Source organism: Apodemus sylvaticus, chromosome 2 (assembly GCF_947179515.1).
Source record: "Apodemus sylvaticus chromosome 2, mApoSyl1.1, whole genome shotgun sequence".
Classification (NCBI taxonomy): Eukaryota; Metazoa; Chordata; class Mammalia; order Rodentia; family Muridae; genus Apodemus; species Apodemus sylvaticus.
Window position 1 is genome coordinate 180,486,117 of NC_067473.1, and position 16,139 is coordinate 180,502,255.

The 16,139-nt window shown below is 44.4% G+C and overlaps 1 protein-coding gene across 1 annotated transcript in view; it reads left to right on the forward strand.

The window, feature by feature from the left end:
* Pyroxd1 (pyridine nucleotide-disulphide oxidoreductase domain 1) overlaps nt 1-16,139 on the forward strand; it is a 19,272-nt gene continuing 3,133 nt past the window's right edge. Inside the window, exons 1-10 of the mRNA XM_052175214.1 lie at nt 1-169; nt 1,882-1,962; nt 3,415-3,534; nt 5,952-6,080; nt 8,194-8,267; nt 9,111-9,271; nt 11,262-11,362; nt 12,196-12,328; nt 15,051-15,163; nt 15,693-15,815. Coding sequence (XP_052031174.1) covers nt 95-169; nt 1,882-1,962; nt 3,415-3,534; nt 5,952-6,080; nt 8,194-8,267; nt 9,111-9,271; nt 11,262-11,362; nt 12,196-12,328; nt 15,051-15,163; nt 15,693-15,815 — 1,110 coding nt within the window. The 5' untranslated portion in view covers nt 1-94. The remainder of the gene's footprint in view (nt 170-1,881; nt 1,963-3,414; nt 3,535-5,951; nt 6,081-8,193; nt 8,268-9,110; nt 9,272-11,261; nt 11,363-12,195; nt 12,329-15,050; nt 15,164-15,692; nt 15,816-16,139) is intronic.

Sequence of the window (16,139 nt, forward strand, 5' to 3'; positions counted from 1 at the left end):
GCGCCGGAAGTGGCTTTGCGGGCAGCGTTTCTTCCGGGTAGAAAATCGCTTGGACTTTCACCAGGGTACAGCCAGCCGCCAGCCCCCGGGGACCATGGAGGCCGCGCGACCGCCGGGGACGTTCGTGGTGGTAGGAGGCGGCATCGCTGGCGTCACGTGTGCCGAGCAGGTTCGTCGTCGGAGCGTGCTCCGCCCCTTTCGGGACCCTGTAGTCCTGGTGACCGGAGATCGCGGCCCGACCGCCTCGCGGGTCGCTCGTCCCCCTCGCCACGCCCACTCGGCTGCTGCGCGGCTTGGGAAGCTCTGCGTAGCTCTGCTGGAGCGTTAGTGCCTGAGTAGCTAGGAATCCAAAGGCGAACCAGACTCTGTGCCGAATGGTGTGCAAATGGGCAGGAGGCCTTGCATTAGGACAGAAAATTCTCCCACTTTCCAGATTTCCTTCACACGTGAAACTTAGTATCTTGATAGGTGCCACGTCATTAATAATTCTGATGCAACCTTGAACTCCAAAGATAAAATTTCATGTCCAGCGGAAGTTTGGGGCAAAGGACTACAGATGAGGAAATTCTAATTATGATAAACAAATGAATCAGATGTGTTTACATGTGTGTATTACAAAAAGAACTGTTTTGTTTCGATCACCAACCACTGAAGTCACCAGAAATAGTAGAAGGAAGTGTTTTGAGTTGTTAAACTTGGGTGGCGCATCTCCACCCAAAGAGTTCGTATTACAAGTCACTGTTAACGCTGTGTTAACATAATCTTAGGAATTACTGATAGAAGTGAATTAAGGGGCAAATTCTCTCAAACAAAGAATGTGTAAAGATATACCAGAGAGAGAGAAGAAAAGCATACTCCTGCATGAAATAAAAAACAACAGAAAGCTTACATTGCAAGCAGTGAAGCTAATAAGAGACAGAAGCAAGGAAGACTGACAGAGCTCAGTCCACATAGGCTGATACGACATGCTGTGTTTAACAAAAGGCTGCAAATAGATGGTTTTGAGCTAGGGAGCGAAGGGACCAAATGAAAGCTTCATAAATGCGTTTAGCTACAGTGTGTGTGTGTGTGTGTGTGTGTGTGTGTTAGGGACAAATGGTTGGCAGCTGTATGAAGCAGCAAGCTAACTTGTAGATAGTTCTCGGGAGTATAAAGTTTTGAGGACTTGGTCCAACAATAAATAGACACGATAGATTACAGAATATGAAAAGGAAACAAAGGCAGAGAGAGTGGTCAAGTATAGGAAGTTGAAGTAGGCTGAGTCAGAGGACTGTTCCGTTGTCTCGGGCATCTGATCTGAGGATGTTGAGCTTCATGGGTCATGAGGAATCACAGGCAATGGGACAGAATCCGAGACGAGCAAGGGATTCCCCTCCAAAGTGTGGGGGAAAGGTGGGAATGATGAAACAGCTGTGTGGCAAGTCTTGGCATTCTGTTAAGCTAATGTTAAAAGGTCCCTGGCTTCCCTGAATATGTACTAGTCAGAGAGGGAGTGTGAAGGCTTTGGAAACAGTCATGCTGAGATTCTGTCTCATTTTGGAGCCTTGCTTTAATTTTATCTTCAGTGAAGGCAAGTAAAAACATTATTATAAAGTGAATGGAAGCAAGCAGTCCGTAATTGGCTGGATAGCTTTAAACTGGTATGCAGAATAAGTCTGCCAAAGGTACAGCTGTAGTGATTTTACGTGTTCAGGTCTTTGTTCGCCTTTAACAGGCGAACATTACCAGTGCTGTACCATTGTGGACAACACTCAGATAACACACTTTTACATATGAAACCCTGAGGTTTTATGACTTACACTGCTGTTCCTCTATAATAGCATCACGTATTCAGCAATGCCTAATGTTATTTCTCTTTTCCTTTCTCTTTTTAATATTCAGCTGGCTATTAGTTTCCCAGAGGAAGACATTCTCCTGGTCACAGCCTCTCCTGTTATCAAAGCAGTTACAAACTTCAAACAGGTGAGAAACTCTGTGCAGCAATTAAATGTTCACAAAGATGTGACACACATCCCTCTCACTGAGCTGGTTGTGTCTTGAGAAGTCTGAAGCTTTTTTCCCATTAAAAGTCTATGCGTTCAATTGTTTAATGGATATTAGTTACTCTGAACTAGAAAATTCTGAAGTTTTAACTTTTATGTCTTAATAAAGCAAACCTCACTGGGCATATTCATATAGGTCTCTAGGTTCCTTGGTAACTCAAAAGAAAATGTAAAAAGATCCTGAAAACAGGCATATTGCAAAAGCCCTGTGGTCCGATTTCCCTCAGTGTTTGAAGAGCAGCCAAGGTTAGGCACTGAGCTGCAGGGTTCTGTGCGCCAGCACAAGAACGAGGGAGTCTGAGCTGCTGGGGTCTGGAGGATTGTTTGTGGTTGCTGGGGTCTGGAGGATTGTTTGTGGTTGCTGGGGTCTGGAGGATTGTTTGTGGTTGTTGGGGTCTGGAGGATTGTTTGTGGTTGCTGGGGTCTGGAGGATTGTTTGTGGTTGAAGATGTGGCAGCAGAGAAAGAAGTAAAGGGTTTGGATACATGAAAAATCATTCCACAGGAGACGTAGCTGCAAAGGGGGCAGGGAACCCAAGGAGGTGGTGATAGTCTTTGTTTGTTGTTGTTTTGTTTTCTCAAGATTTGGTTTCTCCTGTGTAGCCCTGGCTACCCTGGAACTCACTCTGTAGACCAGGCTGGCCTCAAACTCAGAGATTCACCTGCCTCTGCTCCCTACGTGCTGGGATTAAAGGTGTGCTCCACCACCCCTGCTACAATGATCGTTTTAAGGCACAGGAAACAAGGGTCTACATCTGGCAATGAGAGTGGAGAAGCTAGAATAGGTTTAAGAAGATAGATCATCTGTTCAGTTAAACACTGCTTAAGTAAGTTGTTTTAGTTGATATTTTGAGAGCAAACAACAACCACAGAAAGCACAGGCGTGTCAGGACAGACAGTTGAGCTCAGGGCAGAGGCGGCAGAGCCCAGTTCTCACTGCACTGTACAGTGCATGTGGTGATCCACTCTCTATCAACATGACAAAGTGCCGGAGACTGTCAGCCTCAAGGATGAAAGAGGAGGAAAGGGATCTGTCATACATGACTAGGTGGCTCAGTGGTCTGCAGCCTGCCAGCAGGTGGAGCATCACAGCAGTGTGTGGTAGACAAAGCTGCGAACCACACGTAGGCTGAGAAGCAGAGAGAGGAGCCCTGGGTTATAGTATTCCCCTACAAGGAGCGTGATGCCCCTGCTTAGGCTCCACCTCCTAGAGACCGCCAGACCTTTAACTTGTGGGTCTTTGGGAGACATGAGAGATCAATCCACAGCAGTGCAGTGGGCTGGCCTTGTTTGTGAGCATGAAACAGTACTATATAAGCCAAAAGAATAGCTCCGTAAAATGTGCACTTAAGAGTCTGTTTGATCTCATAAAGGTTTCTAAAGTACTGGAAGAATTTGATGTTGAAGAACAGCCAAGTACCATGCTGGAAAATCGCTTTCCCAACATTAAGGTCGTAGAATCTGGAGTGACGCAGCTGAGGAGTGAGGAACAGGTAAGACTTTTTCTTGTTAAATGATATTTTTCCACTGTTAAGGGTTTGCTTCTTTTCGCCTAAGTATACTTCTGTCTCCACCATTATCTAAGTGCCTAAACTGTATAGGCTAGAGACATCAGTCCCCATTATTAGAAAATTTACCCCCTGGAAAGAGTTCTGTGCCTCAGTTTACATTCTGATGGTGTGTGTAGAATACCCATTATCTTAGGTCCAGCACAAGGTTCTGACATACAACAGGAATAACACAGGGTACTTGGTCCTATGAGTTGTCAGTGTGAGAGAGTGTAGACTACATTATAACAGTGTACAAATGTACAGTCACGAGATTACCATCAAAGCTCTGACGGCTGTGACCTAGTAAGTCTCCACAGAGAGAGCGACACACTTGACCTGGCTTCTTAAAGATGCTGAGTTAAGGGTTTGCAGGTACAAGAGGACATTCTAAGAACTGCAGAGCCCACAGCAGGAGGCGGAGAGACAGACAGGGGTCAGTGGGATTAGCAGGCTGTGGGAAGGGAGGCCGGTGAGCAAGCGTAGGTAAGTAAGATCGGGTGGCATGGGTTTGTTTGGTAGCCATCTGACGTGGCAAAGGTGTGAGTGGCACAGTGCTTTAGTGAGATGCATCTATTGTTAGCGCTGAGGGGTGAACTGAGGTGGGACAAGCTGCTCTTGGCCAACCTCAGCTTACAACCCATTTGCAGCTGCCCAAGGTGAGCAGGGCCGGGCTGGCAGGGACAGAAGGACTGGGAACGGTGCCAGGTTTGAGGGAGTTTACCAGCCCCTCCAGGTGCTGTTCCTCCTCACACATGAGACCAGGTCAGGAGTCCCAGGGATGCCGTTTCTCCACGTGAGCTTTAGGAAGGATGGGAAAGGGTGTTTATAGTTGTTTCTGTAAGCAGCTCTTAAGTTATAAGTAAAACACAGTTCATTAAAAACAAAGGAAAAGTGCCTTGTTCTATGAAAGATAAAACATGTGACCTCCAATTCACAGTGAGTATTCCTTGTTATGGAAACAGAGTCCAGATAATAGCTCAGTTATTTTTTCAAGTGGAAGTAAGCCCTTAAAGGCAAAGCACACAGGGACACTTACACATCAGAATGTCTCCTAGTGACATCCACAAGCATCTCCTGCGTGACCCCAGTCTCTATCTCTTGCATGTCACCCGATAGTCTAGAGGATTCTGCCTTTTGCTCTCTGTAGCTCAGGCTGTCCTTGAATTCCTGATTCTCTTGTCTCATCTCAGTCCTGAGACAACAGATGTGTCACCACTATGCCAGCTTGGACTTCCACAGCTACTTCCAAAAAGTTGGTGATAGCTGATTTTAAAAAAAAGTTGGCATTTTAACCAATCTATATGTGAATTAGTTTAAAACTTTGGTCAGTGACTTTGCCTTCTGTTTGCCATCTAAAATCTGAAGGAAGACCGGTATGACATTTCTATATGAGCAACACTGTGTCAGCTATGGGGTTACTCATTTGTGAAAAGTATTGTGGGTAACAAAAGCCTCAGTGGAGAGTGACTGCTGTGATTGCCAGAGTTTACAAACCACACATCGGCGCAGATGTGAACCCATTCACTGGTGGTCCACGTTCTCATAGTGGCAAGTACTTAGTAGTTGTTTACCTTCTCAAAGGTGCTAGTTATATGTGGATTTTTCATTCCACATTAAGGAACAAAATGTAATTTTAGACTCACTAATGTCGACATGACTTTAAAGCCATGGTGCACTAGTTTTTGAGGTTAGCATGTTTTTCACTTGAATTAAAACACAACACTCCATGTTCAGGCCTGGTGTACACCCGTGATGCAAGCACTTTGGAGGGAGACAGGAAAATCAGGACTGCGAGGTCATCCTCAGATACACAAGAAATTAGAGGCCAGTGTTGGCTGTATGAGACCCTGCCTCAACAACACAACAAAAGCATTTTCTTAAATGTACACTTGTTTTTTAAAAGTGCACACATGTAAAATCCTCACTGTTAAAGCTAGTAATTACTACAAAACTATTGTTACCACTTAATAATAAAAATATCTTAATACATTTATTATTTTATTTTTCAAAAGATATAACTTCAACATGTACTAATCATTTGAACCCATTAAAATATAAAGATTATTAAGGTATAATACAATTAGAATCCCATGGTCTTCAGAGGTGGGGAAGGAGGAGATTATTTTAATTTGAAGTCAGCATGATCCTGAGATTTTTAATGCAAAACTCTTTGTTTCAAAGGAGGAATCTAGTTTCCATCTGATTCTCCACATAAATTATGGCCAATGCTTATCACCCCGCCCCTCTCAGGTAGCTGTAATCACTCTGAGCATGGAGCGCCCCAAGAGGCAGCCTCTAGTAGATCCTGGTTTGCTTTTGTCTAAACTTTTTCCTTCTGCCTTTTTTGCCCTGTGTTACAGTGCATCCTCACAGAAGATGGCCGTGAGTATGTATATAAGAAACTCTGTCTGTGTGCTGGAGCTAAGCCAAAGCTAATCTGCGAGGGGAATCCATATGTACTAGGAATCCGAGATACAGACAGTGCTCAGGTGAGGTGTTACAGGTGGGTCTGTGAAAGAGAAGTGAGGTTTCCTTGGGAATCGAGCACCTGGCTGACCATTAGCTCCTGCAGCGTCACACAAAAGGTGGTTCTGACCTGTCATCATTCAGAGGCCACAGAAAGGCTATACTTTCCTACTGTAGCCAACCTCACTTACCAGTGAGTCACAAAGACAGTGCTTGGCAGCGTCTTTCATATCAGCGCATGTTCATCGCTCCATATTGGGAATGGGAGATTTGTACCTAACAGTGTAACAATCATGTTTCCAAAGGTAAGTCATACTAAGATTTCCTACTAATTCCCCAGCAAGAAACAACATCGGGAATGATTGCAAGGTCCTTGTAGGGCTTGCTTAGCATGTCGCTCTGCCCTGTAACAGGCCAACCCTCCCAGTAGGACCACACTCCTCCCACGCATGGCGACCATCATTTTAAATTGTGTCAGGGTTTATCAACCCTCGTAACCAAGAGGGGTTCTGCTTCCACCTCCACACCCAACAAGGATGTGATTACTTTCCATTCATAGGATGCATATTCTTAAAAGCAGCTAACAGTTTTCTCCAGGCTACTGTTTCCTTGAGAATGTAGAGGAACCATCAGCAGAGCCAGCTATCTCCGTACGAACAGTTAGGCTCACATAACCAGAGCGCACACACTTTGAGTGCTTCAGCTTGGCCGTCTAGTCCACGAACTCACTGACTTCTCGGGACAGTATGTGTGACTCCCAGGAGGCCCTGCTGCCTAGGCAGCTGCATGGATGATGGGAAGGCATGTAGTACTGACTGAGGTGCATACGGATTGTGTGCACTAGGGGCTGTATCACTGTTTCTGTAAGGATTGCAGAGGCCATGGATCAGTAGCTGTGTTACAAGTCGGGAAGAGGGTGAGCAGGTGATGACCTCCTTATTCTAGGGTAACCGCTGAGTGCTCCTTGTGTACCGTTACTGTAAGGCAGTGCTTCTCGGCCTTCCTGATGCTGTGACTCTTTAGCACAGGGACTCAAGCTGCGGGGACCCCTAACCATAACACTATTTCACAGCCACTTCAGAATTGGAATTTTGATAGTTATGAATCATAATATAAATATCTGTTATGCAGGATATCTGATATGTGATCCCTGTTAAAGGGTTGCTTGACCCACAGGTTGACAGTGATCCACAGTTCTAAGGTCAATAAATACTCATTGCATCCTGTGTGCCTTTCATCTCTGTGCCCATTTGTTATAGGCCTTCCTGAAGGCCTGTGAGAACTGTGAGTCAATTTTAGTCCATGATGCAACTTTTTATATGAACTTAATGGCAGTGGTTATTTAGAGAGAAGCAATGAAATCTTTGTTCTGATGTCTTTTTAAAGCAAGGAACACGGAACACCTGTTTATGTAAAAGTGCCAGAAAGAAGGACTTGGAGCGCATGTTAATTTTTTTTCGGGGGGGGGGGGGGATGCTGGGGGTAGTGGTGGTGGTATGAGGAAAGGTGGTGCAGGAGGCACGAGTTGTCCTAGAATGGTAACATTTCTCTGGTTACTGCCACAGTTTCTGTCCCTGGTACTCTTTAGCTTGTGTACATGGTGTCCAGCCATCATTCTTATGTAGACACTGGGAAGCGTGGTGTCTTTGTTCCTTTTAGTGTGCACCACAGGACTGAGGAGGTTAAGTAGCTCTCCCCAGTCATCTCGTTAGCTGCTAAAGCCAACGACTCCTCATTCACGCACCCTGCCTCTCAGTCCCTAGAACTGCAGGAAGCAAGGGACTCTGGGGAAGCCTGCAACCAAGGCCTGCCTGCTGCCAGTAACGGATACAGTCATCACCGGGTGTGTGGTGAGCTAGACAGTGTCTAGTACCTATGGGCCGAGGCTCGCAGGGCCTTAAAATGTGAAAGAAAGACAAGGGAACTCTAGAGAGGTGCTGTTGTCCCGACCACAAGTGACATCCCAGGCGCAAGGGGAGGCCATAATGATAATTGGGAATGCGTGCCTCGGCACAGGAGGAATAAGATTTATTTTGTTGTCCCCCTGTAAACCCTGTAAAATACCCATGATTCAAATATCATCAATGATATCTGTACATAGTCAAAATGCTATCTCATTATTTCTCCCTAACACAGGAATTTCAGAAAAAGCTTACAAAAGCCAGGAGGATAATGATTGTCGGGAATGGCGGCATTGCTCTGGAGCTGGCGTAAGTATGTCTCCAACACCAAAGGATCCTCTTAGATTGTATCGTTATTGCAGATGAGAAACCACATCTTAAAAGACAAATATACATGCTTCACCCATATATTCAAAGAGAAAGTCCAACTTTCAGAAATATTCCCCTAAACAGCATGTGTTTGACTTGGGCAGGTTTGATTCATAATGTGTTCTACAAGTGAACATAGTTTAATGATCCACACATGTGTACCCTTAGCAATTTCCAGTCTCTTTCTACATCACCTGTCTAGCTGGCAAAACCCAGTCATGCTCCTTAGGATGTGTGTTATTCTTACATCTTGATTTGTGGTTTGAAGAAATGAGAACACATTGATACAAAATATTTTCATCTTAAGAAATTTCAAGTTCAGTAAATAGTGACAATTTCAAGCAGGTGATAGTTCTTTACAACTGCATGAAGGTGTTCGTCTTCAAATCTCCTTCCAGTTTTCTTACATAAGCAGCTAGAAAAGCCACGGGACGAAGCAGTGTTTCAGTCCCGTTAGGTTGTACCGTCCATCTATCCTTACTGCTTCCATTGCAGCCAGGAAAGGGGGGGGGGGCTGCTTACCCCTCGAAGCACAGAGATGTGCGGCTGGTGTTCACTGACTGCCAGAGCGACAGTCATTGTGGTAAACCGCACATGCTGTCGCTGCGTTTATTCAGTTGAGTGGATAAGCCTGCTTCAGTATTCATTCTACTTTAACTCTTACTGTCCCCAAGTGACCCACACTCCCCTGTGCAGGCCGTGCCATTACCTCTGCTGCACAGAACAGCTGTTCCTTGCAGGACTTCTTGACTTTCCTACAGGGAACTGTACCATTCCTCCTAGGTATGAAATCGAAGGCTGTGAAGTGATTTGGGCCATAAAGGATAAAGCCATCGGGAATACATTCTTTGACGCAGGTGCAGCAGAGTTTCTGACTTCCAAGCTCATGTCTGAAAAATCAGAGGCTAAAATTGCACATAAAAGAACTATATATACAGTTGAAGGTAAGTATATTATCTGGCTCATTTCCTTCACAGATGAAAAACTGTATTTTTTTTTTTTAACTATAAGAAAATTCAGTAAAAAGTATTGAGGGGTCAGGAATATGGGTCTTTATTTCTTCATCTTTGTACGAAATGTTCAGATTAGAAAATACACAGGGACTGAAGAGATGGGTTAGTGCTGATCCTTCAGAAGACCCAAAATTGATTCCCAGGACCCACAGAGAAGCCCACCACATCTGTAACTCTAGTTCCAAGGGACCCAGCACCCTCTCCTGGCATCTGAGGGAACAAGGAGCATGAGTGGTGGACAGATATACATGCAGGCAAAATACCCACACACGTTTTTTTTAAAGATTTATTTCTTTATATGAGTACACTGTCATTTTCTTCAGACACACCAGAAGGGGGCATCAGATCCCATTATTGATGATTGTGAGCCACCATGTGGTTGCTGGGAAGTGAACTCAGGACCTCTGGTAGAGCACCCAGTGTGCTCTTAACCACTGAGCCATCTCTCCAGCCCCTGAACATATTTTTTTTAAAGTATAAAAAAGTAAAAGGCATGGTGGCATGGGCCTTTAATCATAGCACACAAGCGGCAGGCTCTGAATTCTAAGCTAGCCAGGGCTACAGAGTCAGACCCAATCTCAAAACAAAAACAAAACGAAATCTGAACAACTTTCTTTTAAGTTAATTAAAAATAGAAAATAGACACTTAATATAAATGGGAATTTTAAATAATTGACCAGCCGATTTATCAAACAGTTGCTACAGTTGAGCATTGTCCATGACTATTTTCTGTAGAATTCACTGAAAACAATAAATACGCAGTAGTTTAATTTTAATTATCTTCCAAGAAGTTTTTGGCTTATAAAATTCAAAGTGAATTTATAAATTTTAGAGACAATACAAATGGACAAAATTCAAAATCTAATAGCTAATTTTGATATTCTTTAAATCAGCAAGTATGTAACCCTGAAGAAGACACGCTGGGCACTTACAGACAATGTATAGGTGCAAGGTCACGTGCTCTGTGCCTGGGTCCCAGAGCACTCAATGAAGAAAGCTACTAATAGAGTGACAATGCCACCATGCTGTGTGTCTACATGTGACAGTGCCACCATGCTGCCAGTCTACGTGTGGCAGTGCCACCACGTTGCATGTCTGCATGTGGCAGTGCCACCACCATGCTGCATGTCTGCATGTGACAGTACCACCATGCTGCATGTCTGCATGTGACAGTGCCACCATGCTGCCAGTCTATGTGTGGCAGTGCCACCACCATGCTGCATGTCTGCACGTGACAGTGCCATGCTGCATGTCTGCACGTGACAGTACCACCATGCTGCATGTCTGCATGTGACAGTGCCATGCTGCATGTCTGCATGTGACAGTGCCATGCTGCATGTCTGCATGTGACAGTACCACCATGCTGCATGTCTGCATGTGACAGTGCCACCATGCTTTGTGTCTGCATGTGACAGTGCCACCATGCTGCCAGTCTATGTGTGGCAGTGCCACCACCATGCTGCATGTCTGCATGTGACAGTGCCATGCTGCATGTCTGCACGTGACAGTGCCATGCTGCATGTCTGCATGTGACAGTACCACCATGCTGCATGTCTGCATGGGACAGTACCACCATGCTGTATGTCTGCATGTGACAGTGCCATGCTGCATGTCTGCATGTGATAGTGCCATGCTGCATGTCTGCATGTGACAGTGCCACCATGCTTCGTGTCTGCATGAGAATAAAGATACTGTACAAAGGCTTTAAAGAGGTTTTTTTTGGGGGGTGGGCTGCAGTTCGAGACAGGGTTTCTCTGAGTAGCCCTGGCTGTCCTGGAACTCACTCTGTAGACCAGGCTGGCCTTGAACTCAGGAATCCCACCTGCCTCTGCCTCTCAAGTGCTGGGATTAAAGGTGTGTGCCACCACTGCCAGACCAGAGGTTCTTTAATACAGAGTTTTAAAATCTTCCATATTCATAGAAGCAAAAAAGGAAACCAGAACCAAATCTAAAGCCGATTATGTGGGCAGTGCCCTTGGACCAGACTGGCACGGAGACTTGGCTTTGAAAGGAACTGAAGAGGTACGTTTCCATAAACCAGTGAGACGTGTCCAAACACCAAATTTCTGGGTCTCTTGACCTAAAGTATAGCCATGCAGGAAAGGTCTTCAAAACCTCTGTCCCAGTTGGCCACCCAAAATAGCAAACATGAAAGTTTTCTAAGACAGCCGTTCAGCTTCCTTTTCAACTGCAGAGCTGGAGACACCTACATACAGACTACACGGATAACCGCAGTTCTCAGTCTTCCGCTGAAGGTCACTGAGATGCTCACACCCAGTTAACAAAGGTTATTAGGTGGAGCCAAACATGTATTTCATATTTTTAACTGAATAAGTAGATGACTTGCTATCACTTACCTTGACATATACTTTAATGTTTTAGGTTACAAAAAAAGCTGTTGTTCAGATATTGCCAGAATATAAATATGTCTTTATTTTGAAACTTTGATGTTTAAGTGGGTGGGAGGGGAGCTGGCTGACTGGTATCTAACTGGGGATAGGAATGACATGAAATAGTTGCTCCTAGATTATTGGGTCTCCCAAGACTGCACATTAACCTTTACTGAAGGCTTTAAGAGTCCCTCAGGGGACACTGCTGCCTGCTGTCTCCTCAGTGCCCCCTTCTGATACAGCACACAGCCAGGCGGGCCACACTGAGACTGCAGATGTCCCCTCCAGGCTCCCCTCTCCCACTTCCCATGTCACACCTGGCCTTTCAGGTGTTGGATGGCTCCTGCTCACTCCTGTCCCGCTCAGACTCTGAGAGGCTCACTTGGAAGTATCAGTATCTGTATTTGCCTCTGTCTACACAGGCACTGTCTGAATCGTGCTGACCAGTGTTTATTTTGCTTCCAGTTTTCTCACAGTATTCACATTGAAGACAGATGTGAAGTAAAGAAAATCTACCTTCAAGAGGAGTTTAAGATTATGAGAAAAAAGTCCTTGGCTTTTCCAAAGGATCACCATAAGTCAGTTACAGTTGATACAGGTAAAGGAAATTATTACTTAAGTTGATCTTAATCTTGCTATATTTTAAACTGCACAATTTCATATGAAATTTGGTCAGAATAAATCAGTAACTACAGGCCCTCATTTCACTACTTACTGGTTAAGTTTTCTAACAAATTCCATGTTATGCAACTTTCCGTTTTACTTGGGTCGACAGTATCTGGACTATCCTAACCCAACCCAGTCAGTCAGTATTTCAAAATAGTTTTCATAAGTATCATGCCTTCTACATTAAATTTAAAAATCTATGTGTTTGGGACTAAGTGCAGATCCCCGGACTTAATCTACACCACTTGTGAGATACAGAATCCTCCACACACAGACCTGTGAATAATCAACACTGCCGTCAGACAACTAATGTTCTGTAGTCTTGCAGGTTTCTGTAGGAAAGGGGACGGTAGAGCTCACAGAGAGACTGAACAGTGAGGAGAAGCATCAAGAAGAAAAAGTAGGGGGCTGGAGAGATGGCTCCGCACTTAAGACACTGCTCTTACTGTCTGAGTTCAACTGCCAGGAATCACATGGTGACTCACAGCCATCTCACTGGGATCTGATGCCCTCCTCTGGGGTGTCTGAAGAGAGGGACCATGTACTCATATACATAAATTGTTGATAAAAGAAAGGAAGGAAAGAAGAGGATTAAGCATGAGTGACATGAAGTGTCCATCACATTGTTTCACAAGTAGTTTAGAACATGATCATGGCGATGCCCATGTCTGAAGGACAGTGCTGTGTCCTTTAGAGTGCCATGCTTTTGAAGCTGCTCAATACAAGGCTGTCATTTCGCTCAGTTGTCCTGGCCAGAGGACTTTCAGACAATACAGCGAGCGGCTTTCCTTCTGAAGCCGTCTGCCTTTCCTCTGTTACTGTTACATTCACAGTTACTGTGGATAACTGCTGGAGATGACACTTGAGAATCCCTTTCCTTTTTTTTTTTAATTGAATATCTTCATTTACATTGCCAATGGTAAAACCTTTCCCAATTTCCCCCTCCCAAAAGCCCCCCTCTCCAAAGATTCCCTACCCTTCCTCCCACCCCCCTGCCTCCATGTATATGCCCCTCTACCCAACACACTCCCACCTCCCTCCCAACCCTCCAACCCCTGTCCGTTTCCCTTTGTTGGAGCCTCTATTGAGCCTTTATCTGACCAAAGACCACTCCTCCCATTGATGCCCAATAAGGCATTTCTCTGCCACATTTTTGGCTGGAACCATGTGTACCCCTTGGTTGATGGTTCAGTCCCTGGGAGTCTGAGGGTGTCTGGGTGTCCGAAGTCATTGTTCTTCCCATGGGGCTGTAAACCTCTTCAGCTCCTCCGGACCACCCTCCAGATCCTCCATTGGGGACCCCAAGCCTAGTCCAATAGTTGGTTGCTAGTTTCTGCCTCTGTATTTGTAGGACTCTAGCAGGGCCCTTCTGGAGACAGCCATGGCATGCTTCTTTTGGTACATGCTTCTTGTTATAGTGTCGGGGTTTGGTAACTGTTTATAGGATGAATCCACAGGTAGGGCAGTCGCTGGGTGGCCTCTACTTCAGACTCTGCTCCACACATTGCCTCCCTTATTGCTCCTGTGAGTATTATATTCCCTTTCTCAGAGGAGCCATAGCACCCTCACTTAAATCCTCCTTCTTTAGCTTCCTGTGCTGGGTGAATTGTAACTTGTTTATGTTGTGCTTTTAGACTAGCAGCCGCTTATTAGTGAGTGCATACCATGTGTGTTCTTTTGTGACTGGGTTACCTCGCTCAGGATGACACTTTCTAGTTCCATCCATTTGCCTAAGAATTTCATGAATTCATTGTTTTTAATAGCTGAATAGTACTCCATTGTGCATATATACCACAATTTCTGTATCCATTCCTCTGTTGAGGGACATCTGGGTTCTTTCCAGCTTCTGGCTATTATAAATAAGGCTATGAACATAGTGGAGCATGTGTCCTTATTACATGTAGGAGCACTTTCTGGGTATATGCCCAGGAGTGGTATAGCTGGGTCCGCAGGTAGTACTATGTCTAATTTTCTGAGGAATTGTCAAACCGATTTCCAAAGTGGCTTTACCAGCTTGCCATCCCACCAACAATGGAGAAGTGTTCCTCTTCCCCACATCCTCTCCAGCATCTGCTGTCCCCTGAGTTTTTCATCTTAGCCATTCTGACTGGTATAAGGTGGAATCTCAGTGCTGTTTTGATTTGCATTTCCCTGATAACTAAGGATGCTAAACATTTCTTTAGGTGCTTTAGAGCCATTTGAGTTTCCTCAGTTGAGAATTCCCTGTTTAGCTCTGTACCCAATTTTTTTTGATAGGGTTATTTGATTCTCTGGAGACTAACTCTTGAGTTCTTTGTATACGTTGGATATTAGCCCTCTATTGGATGTAGGGTTAGTAAAGATCTTGTCCCAATTTGTTGGTTGCTGTTTTGTCCTATGGACTATATCCTTTGCCTTACAGAAGCTTCGCAGTTTTATGAGGTCCCATTTGTCGATTCTTGTTCTTAGAGCATAAGCCATTGCTGTTCTGTTCAGAAACTTTTCCCCTGTGCCCATGTGTTCAAGGTTTGTCCACTTTCTCCTCTATAAGCTTCAGTCTGTCTGATTTTATATGTAGATCTTTGATCCACTTGGACATTAGCTTTGTACAAGGAGATAAGAATGGGTCGATTTGCATTTTTCTTCATGCTGACCTCCTTTTCCTTTCTTTAAAGAAATGTGGCCTGTGTATGTGGAACTGACCAATGGAAAAATATATGGCTGTGATTTCCTCGTCAGCGCTACAGGAGTCATCCCAAATGTACATCCTTTTCTTCATGGAAACAATGTAAGGTGAATTCTCTCCACTTACCTATTTCTTATAGTCCTGATCTTTGTCATATCTAGGTTTCAAACAGTCATCATTTTAGTCTTAACTGTAACCTAAGATGGCAGCAACACTGATTTACAAATTCTCTTCTACTTAACATCCAGTTTAAGATCACCTAGAGCCATAGTGTCTAATTTGTTTATCTAAAGGTTGGTGACAGACTGACCTGTGTAAGTTCTCAAGAATAAAGCTTACAGATTGTTATCTTCGCATTTTAGTTTTTGATGTCTTAAAGAATGTTCTTCTGATTAGGGTTGGGGTAAACATTGAATACTGGGTATTTTTGATGTTGAAATTCTGGGATACTTGGATGTGTTCAGTAGGAACGGAATCCCTGGAGTCCAGCTAGGTATACACATTCGGCAGCTCCTTCTACCTTTCTGATCAGAGACTGGCATTTGTCAGCATGCACAGGCCTGACTTGCTCCTCAGAATGGAAAGTCACTTTCTGATTTTGTCATCCTTATGCTAATGAAAAATTGTTTAGTTTGATCTCGAAGAAGATGGCGGCCTGAGAGTGGATGAGCAGATGCGCACATCTCTTCCTGATATCTATGCTGCTGGAGACATCTGTACTGCATGCTGGCAGCCGAGTCCAGTCTGGCAGCAGGTGAGCCTGCACGTACAACCATGTGTTTGTTGGTCCATGTAAAATAAAGCACTAGCTACCAATGAGGTCAGTTGGCTGTTCCAGCTTTTCTACATTAATTCAAAGTATTGGAGCTCATTTCTGATGAGTAACTAGATTCCCACATTAAGGTCACTTAGTATTACAGTAGACTAAAATGTTGTTAATTTTATAAAGTTGTGGGCATTAACCTTTCTCTTCTGCTTAACCCCTCCAGAGCAATTATATCTTATGTCATAATTTAATACAGGGGAAAAACAGCTCAAAATAAAGGTACCCCTTATTCTGAATCTCCTAGTGTCACAT